The sequence below is a fragment of the Carlito syrichta genome, unplaced genomic scaffold, assembly GCF_000164805.1.
Source record: "Carlito syrichta isolate Samal-C Ts95f unplaced genomic scaffold, Tarsius_syrichta-2.0.1 Scaffold301626, whole genome shotgun sequence".
NCBI lineage: Eukaryota > Metazoa > Chordata > Mammalia > Primates > Tarsiidae > Carlito > Carlito syrichta.
The window spans coordinates 25,706-40,321 of record NW_007245722.1 but is presented as its reverse complement, the minus strand read 5'-3'; the positions used below and the strand labels follow the sequence as shown (position 1 = coordinate 40,321).

The window sequence follows — 14,616 nt, the reverse complement described above, 5'->3', positions numbered from 1 at the left end:
ATTCTTGTCCCCAGAAGCCAAACATATACAGACAAGAGAAGCCTGACCTGACACCCTGGCCTGTGGGTGCTGTCAGCTCTGGGCTCTGATGTTATGAAATGTTTCAACTACTCCCCTGTACTACAAAGATTGTGATGTTCTGGCTCCTAATTTGCAGTAAAGTCCTCTTTCTCCATCTAGTCATCAGATTCAGTAGATGGGGGACTTGGGTGGGAAGCTGTATGTTCCTTTCTGTGGCAGGGAGCACAGAACAAATATAGTATCTGCAAATTTCTGAACATAAAAGGAAAGTGCATCTTAAGTTTTTCCTGTGTTCCCAAGTAGCGGCTGTATAAATAGCCCTGCAGTTCCAAACACACAGACAATTACAAATACCCAAAGAAAGACTCTGTCCACTACCATGGCCACATATTTCCAGTCATCTTCTACCTGAAATGCAAACAAAAAAATTAAAGCTTATTTTTAAAAATCACAATTATGGGAAACATGCACATTTTAAAGGAAGTATTAGTATTATTTTGGCGAGCCTGTGTTACCTATACAGAAATTTTGTTTTGGTGGCTCACACCTGTAATCCAAGCACTTTGGGAGACCAAGGTGGGAGGATTGCTTGAGTCCAGGAGTTTGAAATCAGCCTGGGCAACATAGTGACCTCATCTCTACAAACTAAAAATAAAATAAATTATCCAACTGTGATGGCAGGTGTCTATAGTCCCAACTACTCAAGAGGCTGCGACAGAAGGATCATCTGAGCCCAGGAGGTTGAGGCTGCAGTAAGCCATGATTGTGCCACTCACTGCATTCCAGCCTGGGCAACAGAGAGAGACACCAACTCAAAAAACAGAAAAATTGTTTTTGTTTTGTCTGCAGAGGTCAGATCATGCCCTCCATTAGTGCCTCAAGTCACTGAGAGTGTATGGAAGACTCCCATACTCCACTATTCCATGGGTCACCAGGGACCCTTCCTGACTGCAAGAAACACGCCCAAGAAATAGCTACTCAGACAACTCAACTCCTATCCTTTCACCACTGGGTATTCTGGCCCCATGGCAAGTCTGGGGAACAAGTTTGAAGCATGGAGTGAGGGCTGGGGGTGGAGGACATAGGGAATGCCTGAGGAACCCCTTATCAGGAATAAGCACCCCCCCTGGGGGGGGGGCCCAAGGGGTTGTTGACTATGGAGCGCACATTGCATTTCTAATGACCTTCCAGCTCCTGACCCTCCAACCTTTTGCCAGAGTCTCCATGATTGTGTCTTGAGAGACCTGCCTGGCAGTGAGTACGTCCACGGCTACTCTTTCTTTTAGATTTTATGAAGATGTCACCATGAAGGTGAGTTTCTTGGGCTTTCTTGTCCTTAGATGCATCCCCAAACCCCCACCTGAGTGGCAGGTGGTACTGGCATCTTCCCCTAGACCAGCAGGCAGACTTCAGTCTTGTAGAACGCTTTAACTAGGAGGTACAGATGCGGAAGCTGCAGTATGGGGCCAAACCCAGATACCTGACCCGAGTTTCAGATGCCCTCAGCTGGTTGCCTGCACAGTGGGGGAATGTGGGCAGGAGTCTCTCAAACCCTCCCTCTGGAGAATGAGGGAGGTATGTGCTGATATAGTTAGACTCCGGGCAGCAGGAGCATGATATGTGAATGCTAAAAATATCCCAGGGGCTCATTCCAGCAGCACTGAAATCCTTCTCAAGTAGGACAAGTGGGCCTGGACCTGCAGGAACCAAGGCACCCCCTACCATCTCCCTCCTCCTCCCATTCCCCCACCGCCTCCTCATACTCCACCACCCCTACCTCCTTCCAGCAATCCTGGGCTGCACGCAGCTGGCACTCACTTCTCCCTCCCTTTTGGGGCAGCCTTCCCCTTCCCACCTTTCCACCTTCCACTATGTCTTGCACAAAGGCTCTTGGTTTCATCAAACAAGTTTGTCTGAGTGTGTGTGTAACCAAATTTCACCCGAGTTCCCATTTCTGGAGCTGGAGAGTCACTCTGGGGCTGCACCTGCCCCAGCCCTCGTGGTCCAACCTGCAGGCCCACCCACCACTGCACACCGCAGGACCAGTTTGGAGTGAGGCCCATGGCCCTCGTGTACATAACTCCCAGGATGTCTGCTGTGTCTGAGCACCCAGGCCTGGAGGGCACAGGCTGGCTGTGCAAAGGAAGCATAGGCTTACCTCCTTGGTTTCATTGTGGCTCTTCATGTTTTCTGCGATGAACTGAACACTGTCCATCACATCTTCAACCTCGGGCACGTGCTCTGAACTTTCGGCCATCCACTGTAAAGGCTGGTGACTTACCCTTCTCTTGCTGGGGGCAAGCTCACTTGACTTATGACAGTGGAAGCATTCTTTAAGAAGTCTGGGCTCCCCACAGGTGGTAAACTTGACCTTGGCAGGCCTTCTGGAAATGCTCCTGGGAATCTTAGTCGAGCCCAGCTCCTGTGCCTTGTCCAGAGGCCGCCTCATCATCAGGATCTGGGGCAGCAACTGCAGGAACATGGTCTTCACCCACTTGGGCATAGTGTGTGTGGCTGGGGTGCGATAGTGTATGTTCAACACAAACACGGTCACCACAATGGACAGGGTGACAAAGATCATAGTGAACAGCAGGTATTCACCCACCAGCGGGACCACCAGGGAGGTGGACGGGATGGTCTCTGTGATGACCAGCAAAAACACAGTCAGAGAAAGCAGGACTGAAATGCACAGTGTCACTTTCTCACCACAGTCTGAAGGAAGGTAAAAGACCAACACAGTGAGAAATGAGATAAAGAGACAGGGGATGATCAGATTAATGGTGTAAAACATCGGCAATCTCCTGATATAAAAAGAGTAGGTGATATCTGTGTATATCTCTTCACAGCAGTTGTATTTTATGTCATGCTTGTAGCCAGAAGCATCAATAATTTCCCATTCACTGTTTTCCCAAAAATCGTTCATGTCCACTTTGGACCCAATGATGAGGAGATCAATTTCAGCTTTGTCATATGTCCAGGAACCAAATTTTAGGGAACAATTTTGATGATCAAAAGGGAAAAAAGTGATATCCATAGGACAGGAACTCTTGAAAATGGCAGGTGGAGTCCAGGTGATTGTGCCATTGTATTTAAGGAGAGCTTTGGTCTTGCCTTCAACTTGGAAGTCCCCAACAGCACTGCAAAGCAAACAAACACCGTCAGTGACCCTCCCATGCTGTGGGCTCACAGGCACCAAGAGCAACCCTGTAAAGAGACTATGGCATCAGACAGCAATACTTGTTATAGAGGACAATGTCAGGCTTCCAGATCTTGTCTGCTGGAACACGAAGTGTCTTGATACCATCATATTCCATGGGATCCCAGTGCAATCTATAGTCACTCCAGACCTAAAAGAAATACAAATCAGTTTTTAAAATTACTTGGTAACTTTTTCCAATGTTAACTTTATGATAGTTCAACAGGTTTTTTGAAATAAATAAATAAATTCTTATTTGAAGAGTATATTGGTTTCTATCCAAGTTGGGAAACTATGTCCATGGGTATCAGGGAGCTAAATAGCTGAGCTGATTTTGGCAAATGTTTAATCAGATGACTATCTGCTGATTATTAGTGAGTTGGCCCAGGTTATAGACTCAACTTCCATATTCCATAGATAACATTCAACTGGAACAGCTATATATACATATATATGGTGTATATATAGTGTATAATGATGAATTTGTTACAAAATCTGTGAAGCTTTTTTTTAAAGGAAGAAAGAAGTTCTGACTAATAAAACCAGCTGGTAAGACTCTCCTACATGTTCCTGAGCTCAGCTGCTGACTTCTTTAAGCCTGGGACAGCAGGGATCAAAAAGCGGGCAGGTATCAGACCTGGGAGCTCAAGTTACAGATAAAAGTAGAAGATTTGAGAGCAGCAACCAGGAAGGACAGGAGTCTCTATGTCAGAGAGACTTTTGTCACTAGGCTTCTGCACCTGTGAAGCTTGCACTCAGTTAGCTATTACTAGAGGTGAACATTAGGATTTGGAGATAACAGAGTAGAGAATATTTTATATTCCATCACAAGTTGGGAGTGGAAGGAGGTAGTCCTAGTAGACTTTATCCATTTGACATTATGAAGCTGACACATGACTCAGACACATACGTGACGCAGCCACAAATTGGTTTCCATGATCTGGTTCACTTCATCCTGTGAAAAAGAAATAACATGCTTAACCTTGAATATACTTGCCATAGAGGTGTGTCTTAGAGCAAGAATTACAACTAAAAAGCCAAATCCAACTTCTTCATGCTAATGGAGGGCAGCAAGAAGATTGAACAGGCAGTGTATCAAAAGCACTCAGGATGCAGCCAGAGACACCATATTCACATCTGGGCCCAACTGCTGACTTGGAAGGAGAATGTGGTTTAAACTGTCTTTCAAAGCCAGTTGAAGCCTCACCTCTTCCGTGAAGTCTTCCTGAGCTCTCAGCCCTTAACAGTTTCTGATTCCATGACAGAGAAAAGGGGGTGGGAAAGAGGGAGGGGAGCACTACAGATGGTGAGATGCTGTTCCTGCCCATGCCCTAAAACCTCCTCCCACACTGGTACCTCAGGACCCTCCAGGCTCTGAGTCCTGAGCACACCTGCCCAGGATTGTGCCTGAACACGTCAGCCTCAGCTCACCATGGAGTTTCCAGCTGGAATCTGCTGTTCACCAACTATACACCCCATGCCCTGCCCAAGCCACCTCTTCACTCATTCACTTCAGGAGTATGTCTCGTGTAACCACCATATGTTCCATAGACACTGGGGCTGCAGCAGCAGCAGGGTGGAGAAAGGGTCTGCCTGCAAGTGTCTTGGCTGTTAGTGGGGGAAACATGGAAATGATGGCAGATACATAGCATAATAGAAATAAGATGGTGATAAGTCCTATGAAGAGGAACAAAGAGAGGAGTGGTATAGACATACACATACACACATGCACACATCTCACACTCACACACATCTGTTTTAGACAGGATGGTTAAAGAAAACTTCTCTGAGGAGGTCATGTTTAGGCAGATACTCAAATGACCAGAAGAGAGTCGGGGGTTTCTGGACCCTCGTGGACCAGGACCTGGTCTGAAAAATTGTATTCTATCTGACTCCAGATCACATCACTGGGCATGTGCATTGTCAGTCTAGCAGGAGCAGATGGGGAACACACAACACCACCCACACTCCTGGGCCATCACCATGTACCTCTTTCTTGGAAAAATCCATAAGTTGGCATGCCAGCTGCATGAAAGTCTTTGAGTTACGGTTTCAAATGGACTCATTCCTGGAACTGCATCAATAGACTCAGAATGCAGGTCAGAAAGGTCAAGTGGGCTGCATTTCATAAGAGTCCTAAATTTGTCATTTCAGCTATACTGAGTCAGCAAAAACACTGGACAGGGGCTTTGTCCCAGTGAAGGGGACAGTGGACATGCTCCTGCATGGGAGGAAATCAGAAGATGTTATGGCCACAATCATTTTGCCCAGCAGCAAATACACTTCCATGTAGAGCTCTCTGGAGCTCCAGGGCCAAGCTGGGGCTCAGACAGCAGCAGGAGACCCAGAATGGAGACCTAGAGCACCCTCCCCCAGGCCCAACTGACAAAATCCAACAATTGCACTGCTGGACATTTATCCCAGAGACATGAAGGTTGATGCTTAAACAAAAACCTACACAAATGTTCACAGCAACTTTATTTGTAATAAACCAAAACCAGAAATCAGCCCGAATGTTCTTCAACAAGTAAATGGTTAAACAAACTGTGGTGTATAAATACCATGGAATACTTCTCAGGCACAAGAAGGACCAAATGACTGATACAGTCAACAGCTTGGATATATTACTAAGAAATGGTGTAAGTGAAAGACCCAGTCCCAGACGTTTCTATACTATGTGGTTCCATTTATATACAACATTGTTGCAACAAGAATGGAGGACAGATGAGTAGGGGATACTGGGAAAAGCGTATAAGGGATCTCTTTATTACTTTTTGCAAGTGCAAGTGAATCTATGATGATCTCAATAAATACAATTTCAATTAGAAATACATTTGCCAAGTCTCCTTTGCAGCTGGAGGTAGATGGGATGGAAAGTGGAAGCTGTCAGCAGGACTTCTGAGAAAGCACCTTAAGGAAGTCATGGTATCTAGTACAGACCTCCTTTGCCCTTCTCATTTTTCATACTTCTTGCCAAGAATGTGAATGTGGTGAAGGAAACACAGAAGTTATCACGAACCACAACAGCGAGGAAAGAAGCCACATGCAAAGGATGGTGAAATAGAAAGACAATTGGAAGCTTGGTCACTGTTGCCATGCCTTTCAAACCTTTGGAATTAGTCCATGTGGGTGACAACCCCTGGAGTTGTGCAGTGCATAACATGGATAACTAAACATAATGGTGCAACCACCAACACCATGAAACCACCTGGTATCAACCTCCTGGCCTGTTAACCTTTGGATTTCTGTTGCATAAGAAAGAAAAAAACGTGTAAGCAAGACTTTGAAGAAATACTATACAATGAGGTGATCCTTACTGACTTTAGAGGAAACTCAGTTCAGTTACCCACTCACAACAGCCAGTCCATGGCAAGAATGGCTTCCAGCTCAGCAGGAGACCAGGAACTAGTACTCAGCTATTGAGAGTGGGAAGAGGGTCAGCACAGACACTAACAAATACTTATTAAAGGAATGGGTGGGCCCGTCAGGTGAGGGAAAACATCTGAGCCTTTCTTTTAAACCAGTCCAAAACAGTGCATGTACACTCCCAGCCTGGCCAGAGTTGGACCACTGGTGGGCCGGCCTCCTTCACCGAGAGGCTTGGACTAGAAATGTGGGCAATCCTGACTCACACCTATAATGAAGGTCTTTCTCCAGCTACACCCAGAGCAGTCATGATGTCTAGTCATGGAGCAGAGTCTGGGATAGAGGGCACCTTTCCCCTCCTTGCTGCTCCTCTTCTGGGTACCACAACCTCAGGAATGCTCACCAGCAACCCTCTTGAGAGATGCTTCCAGTATGCCCTACTTCCTAAGCCTGCTTCTTGCTGGAGTCTATCTGAGCCCCCAGAATCCCACTGGCCCTGCCCTCTCCCAAGGAGCCTCTATTGTACCTGCACCCCAGGCCTCACCACCTCCTCTCCCAACAATAAGAGAGGAAAGACTATTCAAAAGAAAGAACAATGGTGCTGCTTGCCCTTGAACATGGTAGCAGTAAATTAAATAAGATCTTCAAATTCACATCCTCCTTATTTCAGTGTTGGATGGAATCACATATGAAAGAAAGTGAACTTTTTCTTTCTTACTAAACACAGACGACTGAAAGTAATTCTGTAACTGTGGAATAAGGAGGCCCAGGCTTTGGAGCTGACTCACTTCCACCACTTGGTCACCAGATGACCTTGGGAAAGTCACTTCCTGAGCTTGTGTCCTCAGCAGTAGATGCAGGTGATGGCCATGAGGTGTCACCATCATGTGGCGCATATCACAGGCACTGCACAGTCAGCTCCCTTCCACTTCTTAAGCCTGTTTCCTAAACTGGTTCTGGAAGCATTTCCAGGAAAACACCACTTCAAGGTACAACGACAGCCTGGCTGGGGACAGTGCCACCCCCTACACAGATTCACAGGCCGCCCTGGTATAGACGCTTGTTCATCTGTCATAAGTCCCCTTATGTGCCACAAACAGACAGTCAGCAGGCCAGGCGTACTCACCACATTGGCCAGCTGGGTGATGGCCACCTCAAAGTGCACAGTAACAGGGTCTGACACGTTCTCCACGGGCCTGATGAACTGGTTGTAGTGAGAGAACAGCTTGTGGAAGAGCCTCTCTTCAGTGGCACACCCTGCACATCCTGCAGGGTAGAGCGAGTGTTAGGCTCAGTGGGTCAGGCTCCAGCACCACCCCAGTCTTGCGCCTTGCTAAGCCTGGGTGTGCACCTTGCCACACAGCAGAGATGAAAGAGCAATACCTATCAGACCTGACTACCTTGCAGGTTGGAATGTGAACTATTAGTGCAGTAAATCACGGAAATAATAGGGAATTACCCAGAACACATGATGTTCTAAGAAAAGCCCAAATCTAGTTATTTAGAAGGTCCTTGTGACCTTAAAAGGTGGAGAGATGGTGATCAAAACTCATGACCAATCTCAGCCCTCCAATCTTAGCTCATGCTTTGTTTAATCATGGTTGTAAAAGTACATAAAGCATCTTATCAAAGACAAGCACATGTCCTCTTTTAAGGGACCCATGCTATTTCTTAAGCAGTTTTTTTCCTAATAAATTATGTCTTAAACTATACTTTGGACTCACTTGAAATTTCATTCTGTGGCAGGGTCAAGAACTCAGTGTAACTATACCCATACTACCCAGCATTAGAAGAGGCAGACACAGGCAGATAAAATCACTGCTTTTATCACTAATGCAACTCACAGTGTTACTGATGGAACTAGAAGCTTTCCAGTATTAAGGAAAAGTTCTACCCTTTCTTGTCCAAAATACAGTTTCAACTGCTGTGTGTGTCTACACCAGCAGGTGGTTGACTTTGAGGAGCCAGCATCCTGCAAATGGAAATAACTAGTAATTTCATTAAGGTCTCCACAAGTAATACTCTTTCTAAAAATTAACTCTGAAATGTAATCATTTTGGAGATTTGTGAGAATGCAAGATTTTTAAGGCAAATTTACTTACAATACTTTTTTAAATTTTGAAATTGGTTCCTAAATAATAGCATTTTTAGTCATTAAATTTTAGACAATAATTTTATGTATATCTCTTTGTATTTTTCCAAGAATACACTAAAGGTAAGCTATCTGTCTTTATTTGATTTAATTCCTTTCCTAGTTTTCCCTCTACATTTTCTCTTGTAGAATTCGAGTTTGACTCCTCATATATCATCCACAAATATTTATATCTTGAAAGAAAATAAATCCAAGGGCTTGAAAAGCTCATCAGGCAAAATAAATGGAGGACAGTTGTTACTAAATGAAACAAGTTGCTTGATAAATGCCTTTGGAAGCACTGAAGCACAGGGATGTCAGCAAGAAAGAAACATTTTTCATGTAAAGCATCATTCTTGCCATCATAATAATGAGAAAAATAATTTTTCATAAAGCAGACCAAAAATTCCTCCTTGTTGCCCATATTTTTCCCCACTGGGACATTTTAGATAAACCCTCCATCAGTCTTGAAAAGCAAGTCCCCTGCAAACCTAACAGCACATGGAAGTGGGATTTTGTTCATCAGAACAGCAGTTACCCATTTCTAAGTTTTAACTTTTAAAAGGAATGATTTTACTCCTGGAACACATTTCAGCATAGTAATATGACATGTCTCTTGAAAACAACCCTACAAAATGGAAGAGTTCATTGACTGAATAATGGCATCAGCTAACAAGTCACAATTTTGAACAAAATACTAAATATAAGTACAAATAAATAAGTTGGATACATCATACATCCACAGCAGAGATGGATAGGAAACTGCATCATTCTTCTTATTATATTTTAATTGGGTAAATAAAATATGATTTATAAGATGTTTTATCATCCTCCCAACCCTATCCTGTCCCCCAAATGTCATCCAACATGCTAAATCTAACTAATAAAAACCAAGTAGATTAACTGGTAGTTGTAGCAGTGGTGGTTCCTATGTAGACACTTTACATATTAACCCATAGAATCTTTCATATCTGCTCAACCACAACTAGAAAAGAGAGCAAATATATGTAGCTAAAAAGGGAATAGAAGATAAAGCAAAAATAAAACCTACCTTTAAAGAAAGGTATGAAAATACACAGCCAGAGACATAAGCCCAAATGAAGGAATCCCTGACCCTTGCTGGTCAGCATGATTAAAACACACTTTGATTTCCTTTTTTTAGGGTAAAAATTTGTGGAAAACAAAGAACTATCAGTCAGCTGCAAGCGCCCAACCTTCACATCATCAGAGCCCACTGCAATCCATGCATGTCTTCTGAGAAATCAAAACATTCACAGGACGTAACACAGTAGTTCCCAGGATCAGAGACCGAGGCAGACACGAAGGGCAAATGAAAATAATTCAATCTGATGTCAGATGAGTCATCATGTATCCTGTCAGTAATCTAGATCTCTTTGCCTGCAAGAAAGCAGAGAGGGACTCTGGGCAGACAGGACCGGGAGGGTAGAATGCTATTAGCGGCTGAGATCTCTCTGCACTGCAATCTCAGCCATAGTCCTTAGGGGAGTAAACGCACATTCACTGAGCTCCAACGATAGGTAATACGTGCTAGGTCCTAGCTAGTGTGCTCTGATTCACTGAGTTCTCCAGTTAATCAGGACTTAAGCTTGTTACAAAACCTCCTAAACTATAAACCCCCATCCCTGTCTTAACAAGCATAGGCTAAAGAGAACAGAACTAATTTTTCTTTTCTGACTCCAGGGCATCTAGTGCTTTGTCTTTCTGAGTTCTGGGGTCACCATTCAGGACTAAAGATTAGGGATCAGGGAATGACCGGAACGGATGCCATCTGGACATTCTCATTTATTCAATCATCCTTGTCATCAATTGATTTTCTTATTATTTTCTCTGTAAGTTAAGTGCCAGTAAGATTCTAATTAATTGTGTCTTCTAATCTGATGTTAGCGTTGGTTAGAGAGGAGTTAGAACTGGAGATGAGCCGGGCTCGGTGGCTCAGCCTGTAATACCGTGCCTTGGGAGGCTGAGATGAGTGAATTGCCTGAGCCCGCGAGTTCGAGACCCGCCTGGGAAACTTGGCAAGACCTCATCTCTACAATAAATCAAAAAAATTAGCCGGCTGCGGTACTGTGTGCCTGTAGTTCCAGCTACTTGGAAGGCTGAGGTGGAAGGATCACTGGAGCCCAGCAGGTCAAGGCTGCGGTGGCTGGGAGTGTGCCACTGCACTCCAGTCTGGGCGACAGAGTGAGATTCCAACTCAAAAAAAAAAAAAAAAGAACTGGAGATGATTGCTCAGGCCTTCCCACCCAACATTCTATGACATCACTACTGATACAATACATTTTGCACACACAAATTCAGAGTAAGAACTTCCCTCAAAATCCTGTCAACTTCACCACAATTGAGGGAACAAAAGAGGAACTAGCACTTACTTAGCACCAAACTTCAACCAGACACAGGGTTGGGTATTTCAGATATGCCACCCACAATGTTGCTCAAGTTCTCCCCTCAGCAGAAGCTTTGTTTTTGGTTGAAGTGTCATGTGGAGTCTGCAGATGATAAAAAGAAAAAGTTTGGACAGCACTTCACCACAATGGGTAAAATGCTACCTCACACCCAAATAGGACAACGACTCAGTAGTTTCTAGAGTAAAGTCCAAATTGAGTTGGCTGTTTTCTGAAGCTTAGGTCTTAATGAGTTGTTCTTCATGCTTTCTGATAGATTTATGTTGCAGTCTGAAGAAAACTGTTGTTAGGCCAGGTGGGTTGGCTCAAGCCTGTAATCCCAGCACTTTGGGAGTCTGAGGCAAGTAGATTGCCTGAGCCCAGAGGATCAAGACCAGCCTGGAAGACTTGATGAGACTTTGTCTCCACAATATATATTTTAAAAAATTAGCCGGGCATGGTAGCACGTGCTCGGGTGACTGTGAGCGTGCCACTGCACTCCAGCCTGGGTGACAGAGTAAGAGTCTGACAAAAAAAAGAAAGAAAGAAAGCTGTTGTTCACATCATTTGTTCCATCCCATATAAATAGTCTTTCTCTGTAGTTCATCACCTGTCAGCTTAAAGAGCCACTCTGGAGGAAGTTTCCTTCATAATGCACACAAAGTCAGGCCCTGCTCCATTCAGGAGCAAGCTAACTCACTGAACCAAGGGCACAGAATGGGAGGATGGGGGGCTTTGTGAGTAAGGTCACGGAGGGGCCTCACCAGAAGCAAGAAATGTTGGGGAAAGAACGTGGGGTTTCGAGTCATGCAAACCTGGTTATGGATTCTGGTACTGAGACTCACTGTGGGGGAACACTACTCAGGTTACTTAATCCTTGTACCTGAAACTTGTTACCTCAGCCTTGTGCTCATTGTGTTTATTCAGACATCTTTGTCAACGACTGGTTTTCTTATTATTTTCCTCTTTGTGAATTCAGTTCCAGTAGGATTTTGATTCATTAAGCCTTCTGATTTAATGCTCTCTTACTACAACAAGTAGGCAACACAATTAAGTAAGTCTTGGGGTCTGAATTTGTAAGAATATATTTTGAATGTTTACAAAGAAAATGCATTCTCTGTTCAAAGAAAACATTTAAATTATGTCCCTCTCATCAGAAAAATGCTTGAGATTTGTTATTGAATTATAGGTGCAGATCCTGCTTCAAATTCTTTTTGAAAATTGCAGAGATAGATAAAAGCGAAGCAAATGCATAGGGGGAAAAAGCATGCTTTCATAAAAACTAATTCAAGAAACAAAAAATTAAAGGCATTATGTCTTTTTCTGATGTTTCCATTTTCATATTCTAGAAGTTAGCCTTTGTTCAGCCATATTGTTGAACCAGTAAAAGGTTTAGTGTACTGTATAGTGGAGTGGGAATGAGACAGGGAGGCAGGGAGGTACATAGAGCCCTGGGTGGGGGAGGTTAACTAACACTGGAAGAGTTTCTCCCTCCCTTCCTCTATTCCTATGCCCTTTTCCTCCTTCCTCTTAGCCAATTCTAAAAAAATAGGAAGAAGCAGTGGATCTTAGCCTTTTCAAGGCCATAAAACTGATGAAAACTATGGATCCTAAAACTCTTCCCCAAGTACACATGCATATCAAATAAAAGTTTACCTATAATTTCTGGGGACTCACAGACCCATAAAGGGCCAACCCTGGGTGGAAGGTAACTGCAGCTGATTTTATAGTTTTCCTCAGTATTAGGCTCCAGTCACTCCATACAATCACTTTTTAAAATAATACGTTCTTAGCCAGGCAAGGTGGCTGGCATCTCTAATCCTCTGGCACTTTGGAAGGCTGAGGTGGAAAAATCACTTGTGACCAGGAGCTTGAGACCAGCCTGAGCAACTTAGTGAGGCCCTGTCTCTATAAAATATCAAAATTAGCTAGACATGATAGCTCACACCTGTAGTCCCTGCTACTTAGGAGGCTGAGGTGGAAGGAATGCTTGAGCCCAGGAAGTTGAGGCTGCAGTGAGCTGTGAATGCACCACTGCACTCCATCCTGGGTAGAAAGGTAAAACCCTGTCTCTGAAAAAATAAAATAACATACTAAAAAGCTAATGTGTTAGAAAACTAATATACTTAGAGAATAATTGTTGGGTTTCTTTTTTGGTTTTATTTATAGAAGCTAACCTCACTTTTGAGGTTTTCTGAGGGAAAAAAGGGATAATATGTAATATGAAACTTTCATTATAAAAATGATTTTAAGTCTCCTCACCCTGCCACTTGCTAAATTAAATCCATTGCCTCATTCTGTTATAAAAACAAGGGGGACTATTATATGGTAATATAAAATTTGTTGTGTTCTTGTTTGAAGTTTGAGGGGGTTTTGGCATAGAAACTGGATGAATGAACATTCTGTTGACCTTTCTCCAACTGTCAGTTCGTTTTAAATTCAAAACAAGAACACTCTTTAGTTGTCCATAAAGAAATATAACGGAAATGACCCTTTAAACATGCATTATTTATAAATCCACTGCAGCAAAAACATCATCAATAATGGAATGATACCATATGCCTTTTTTAAATACCCAGTGTTGCTTACTCTCATGGGTTCAACACCCCCAATTGGTAGCATTTCACATCTACCACACTTGACATGTACACATCATGCTGGGAAAACAAAACAGCAACAGGATGAGTATTCAAATTAACTGCTAATTTTAAACCACAAAGAAACATTTAATAAATTGCTAACTATAAGAGGTACTCAAATTAACCTTACAATGCTCATCCTTATCCACCTAAATTTTAAGAAAAAAGGAGAGCCTTAGAATTCCTGGGGTGGGGTCAAGCAGTAGAAGAAAGTCAAAACTGTGGAAATGTTGAGGCACTGAATATTGATTTCAGTATCCCCTGAGCCCTTCCTGTGTGCAGATCACCATGCTGAGGCTGTTGCATTCTCTTTAATCCTCACAACAACTCTATGAAGTGAGACTCAACTTTGCAAGTTAGGATCCTGACAGTCAGGAACGTTAAGCAACTCAAAGATCCATCCATCCCAGCTAGTTAATGGCTAGGTTAGAATCCCATCTAAGTTTGTCTGAATCTAAGCTAAAGCTTTAAACTTAAAGCAATCCTGAAGTGGTTTTAGACCCATGAATACTTTTTAAGTTTAATATATATTTAGAGAGCTGTTACTGAAGTGGATTGTGGTCAGCACCACCTTCGCTGTCATTCGAATGATACTGTAAGCTGATGGAGTGAGGCTAATTTGTAAAAGAGGTTGAAACAGCAGGCATGATGTCCGGGAGAAGGGAAAGCCAAGGAGATTGTCCCAGGTGAGGCACAGGAAAACATCAGGCAAGTTTCCAACCCTGGGAAAGTGGGCAGTTACAGTCATCTGAGGTTTGGGACAGTTTCTGTGGCTGTACACTGAGCATCATGAGACTGAGAGCAGGCGAGTGGCACATGGACCATGCTCTTCCAGCAGAATGATGCCCATATAGACCTTAG

General features: G+C 43.5%; 1 protein-coding gene across 2 annotated transcripts; it reads right to left on the bottom strand.

Moving 5' to 3' along the window:
- Positions 1-288: 288 nt before the first annotated feature.
- On the bottom strand, positions 289-10,062 carry CHRNA6 (cholinergic receptor nicotinic alpha 6 subunit). 2 transcript variants are annotated; one of them, XM_008054989.2, is made up of 6 exons: positions 9,766-10,062; positions 7,710-7,849; positions 4,128-4,172; positions 3,259-3,368; positions 2,180-3,158; positions 289-429 (listed from the first exon to the last, which is right to left on the bottom strand). In XM_008054989.2, the coding sequence occupies exons 1-6, from the start codon at positions 9,842-9,844 to the stop codon at positions 298-300; spliced, it is 1,485 nt and encodes a 494-aa protein (XP_008053180.1). In that variant the 5' UTR covers positions 9,845-10,062; the 3' UTR covers positions 289-297. The 2 variants fall into 2 exon arrangements, with proteins under 2 accessions (XP_008053180.1, XP_008053181.1); XM_008054990.2 differs by lacking the exon at positions 4,128-4,172.
- Between the last annotated feature and the right edge of the window lie 4,554 nt (positions 10,063-14,616).

Coding starts and splice junctions, on each gene's coding strand:
- CHRNA6 (XM_008054989.2), bottom strand. CDS start 9,844: ATGCTGACCAGCAAGGGTCAGGGATTCCTTCATTTGGGCTTATGTCTC. Junction 3,369..4,127: donor CCAATTTGTGGCTGCGTCAC/GTATGTGTCTGA, acceptor TATTTCTTTTAG/GTCTGGAGTGACTATAGATT. Junction 430..2,179: donor GCCACAATGAAACCAAGGAG/GTAAGCCTATGC, acceptor TTTGCATTTCAG/GTAGAAGATGACTGGAAATA.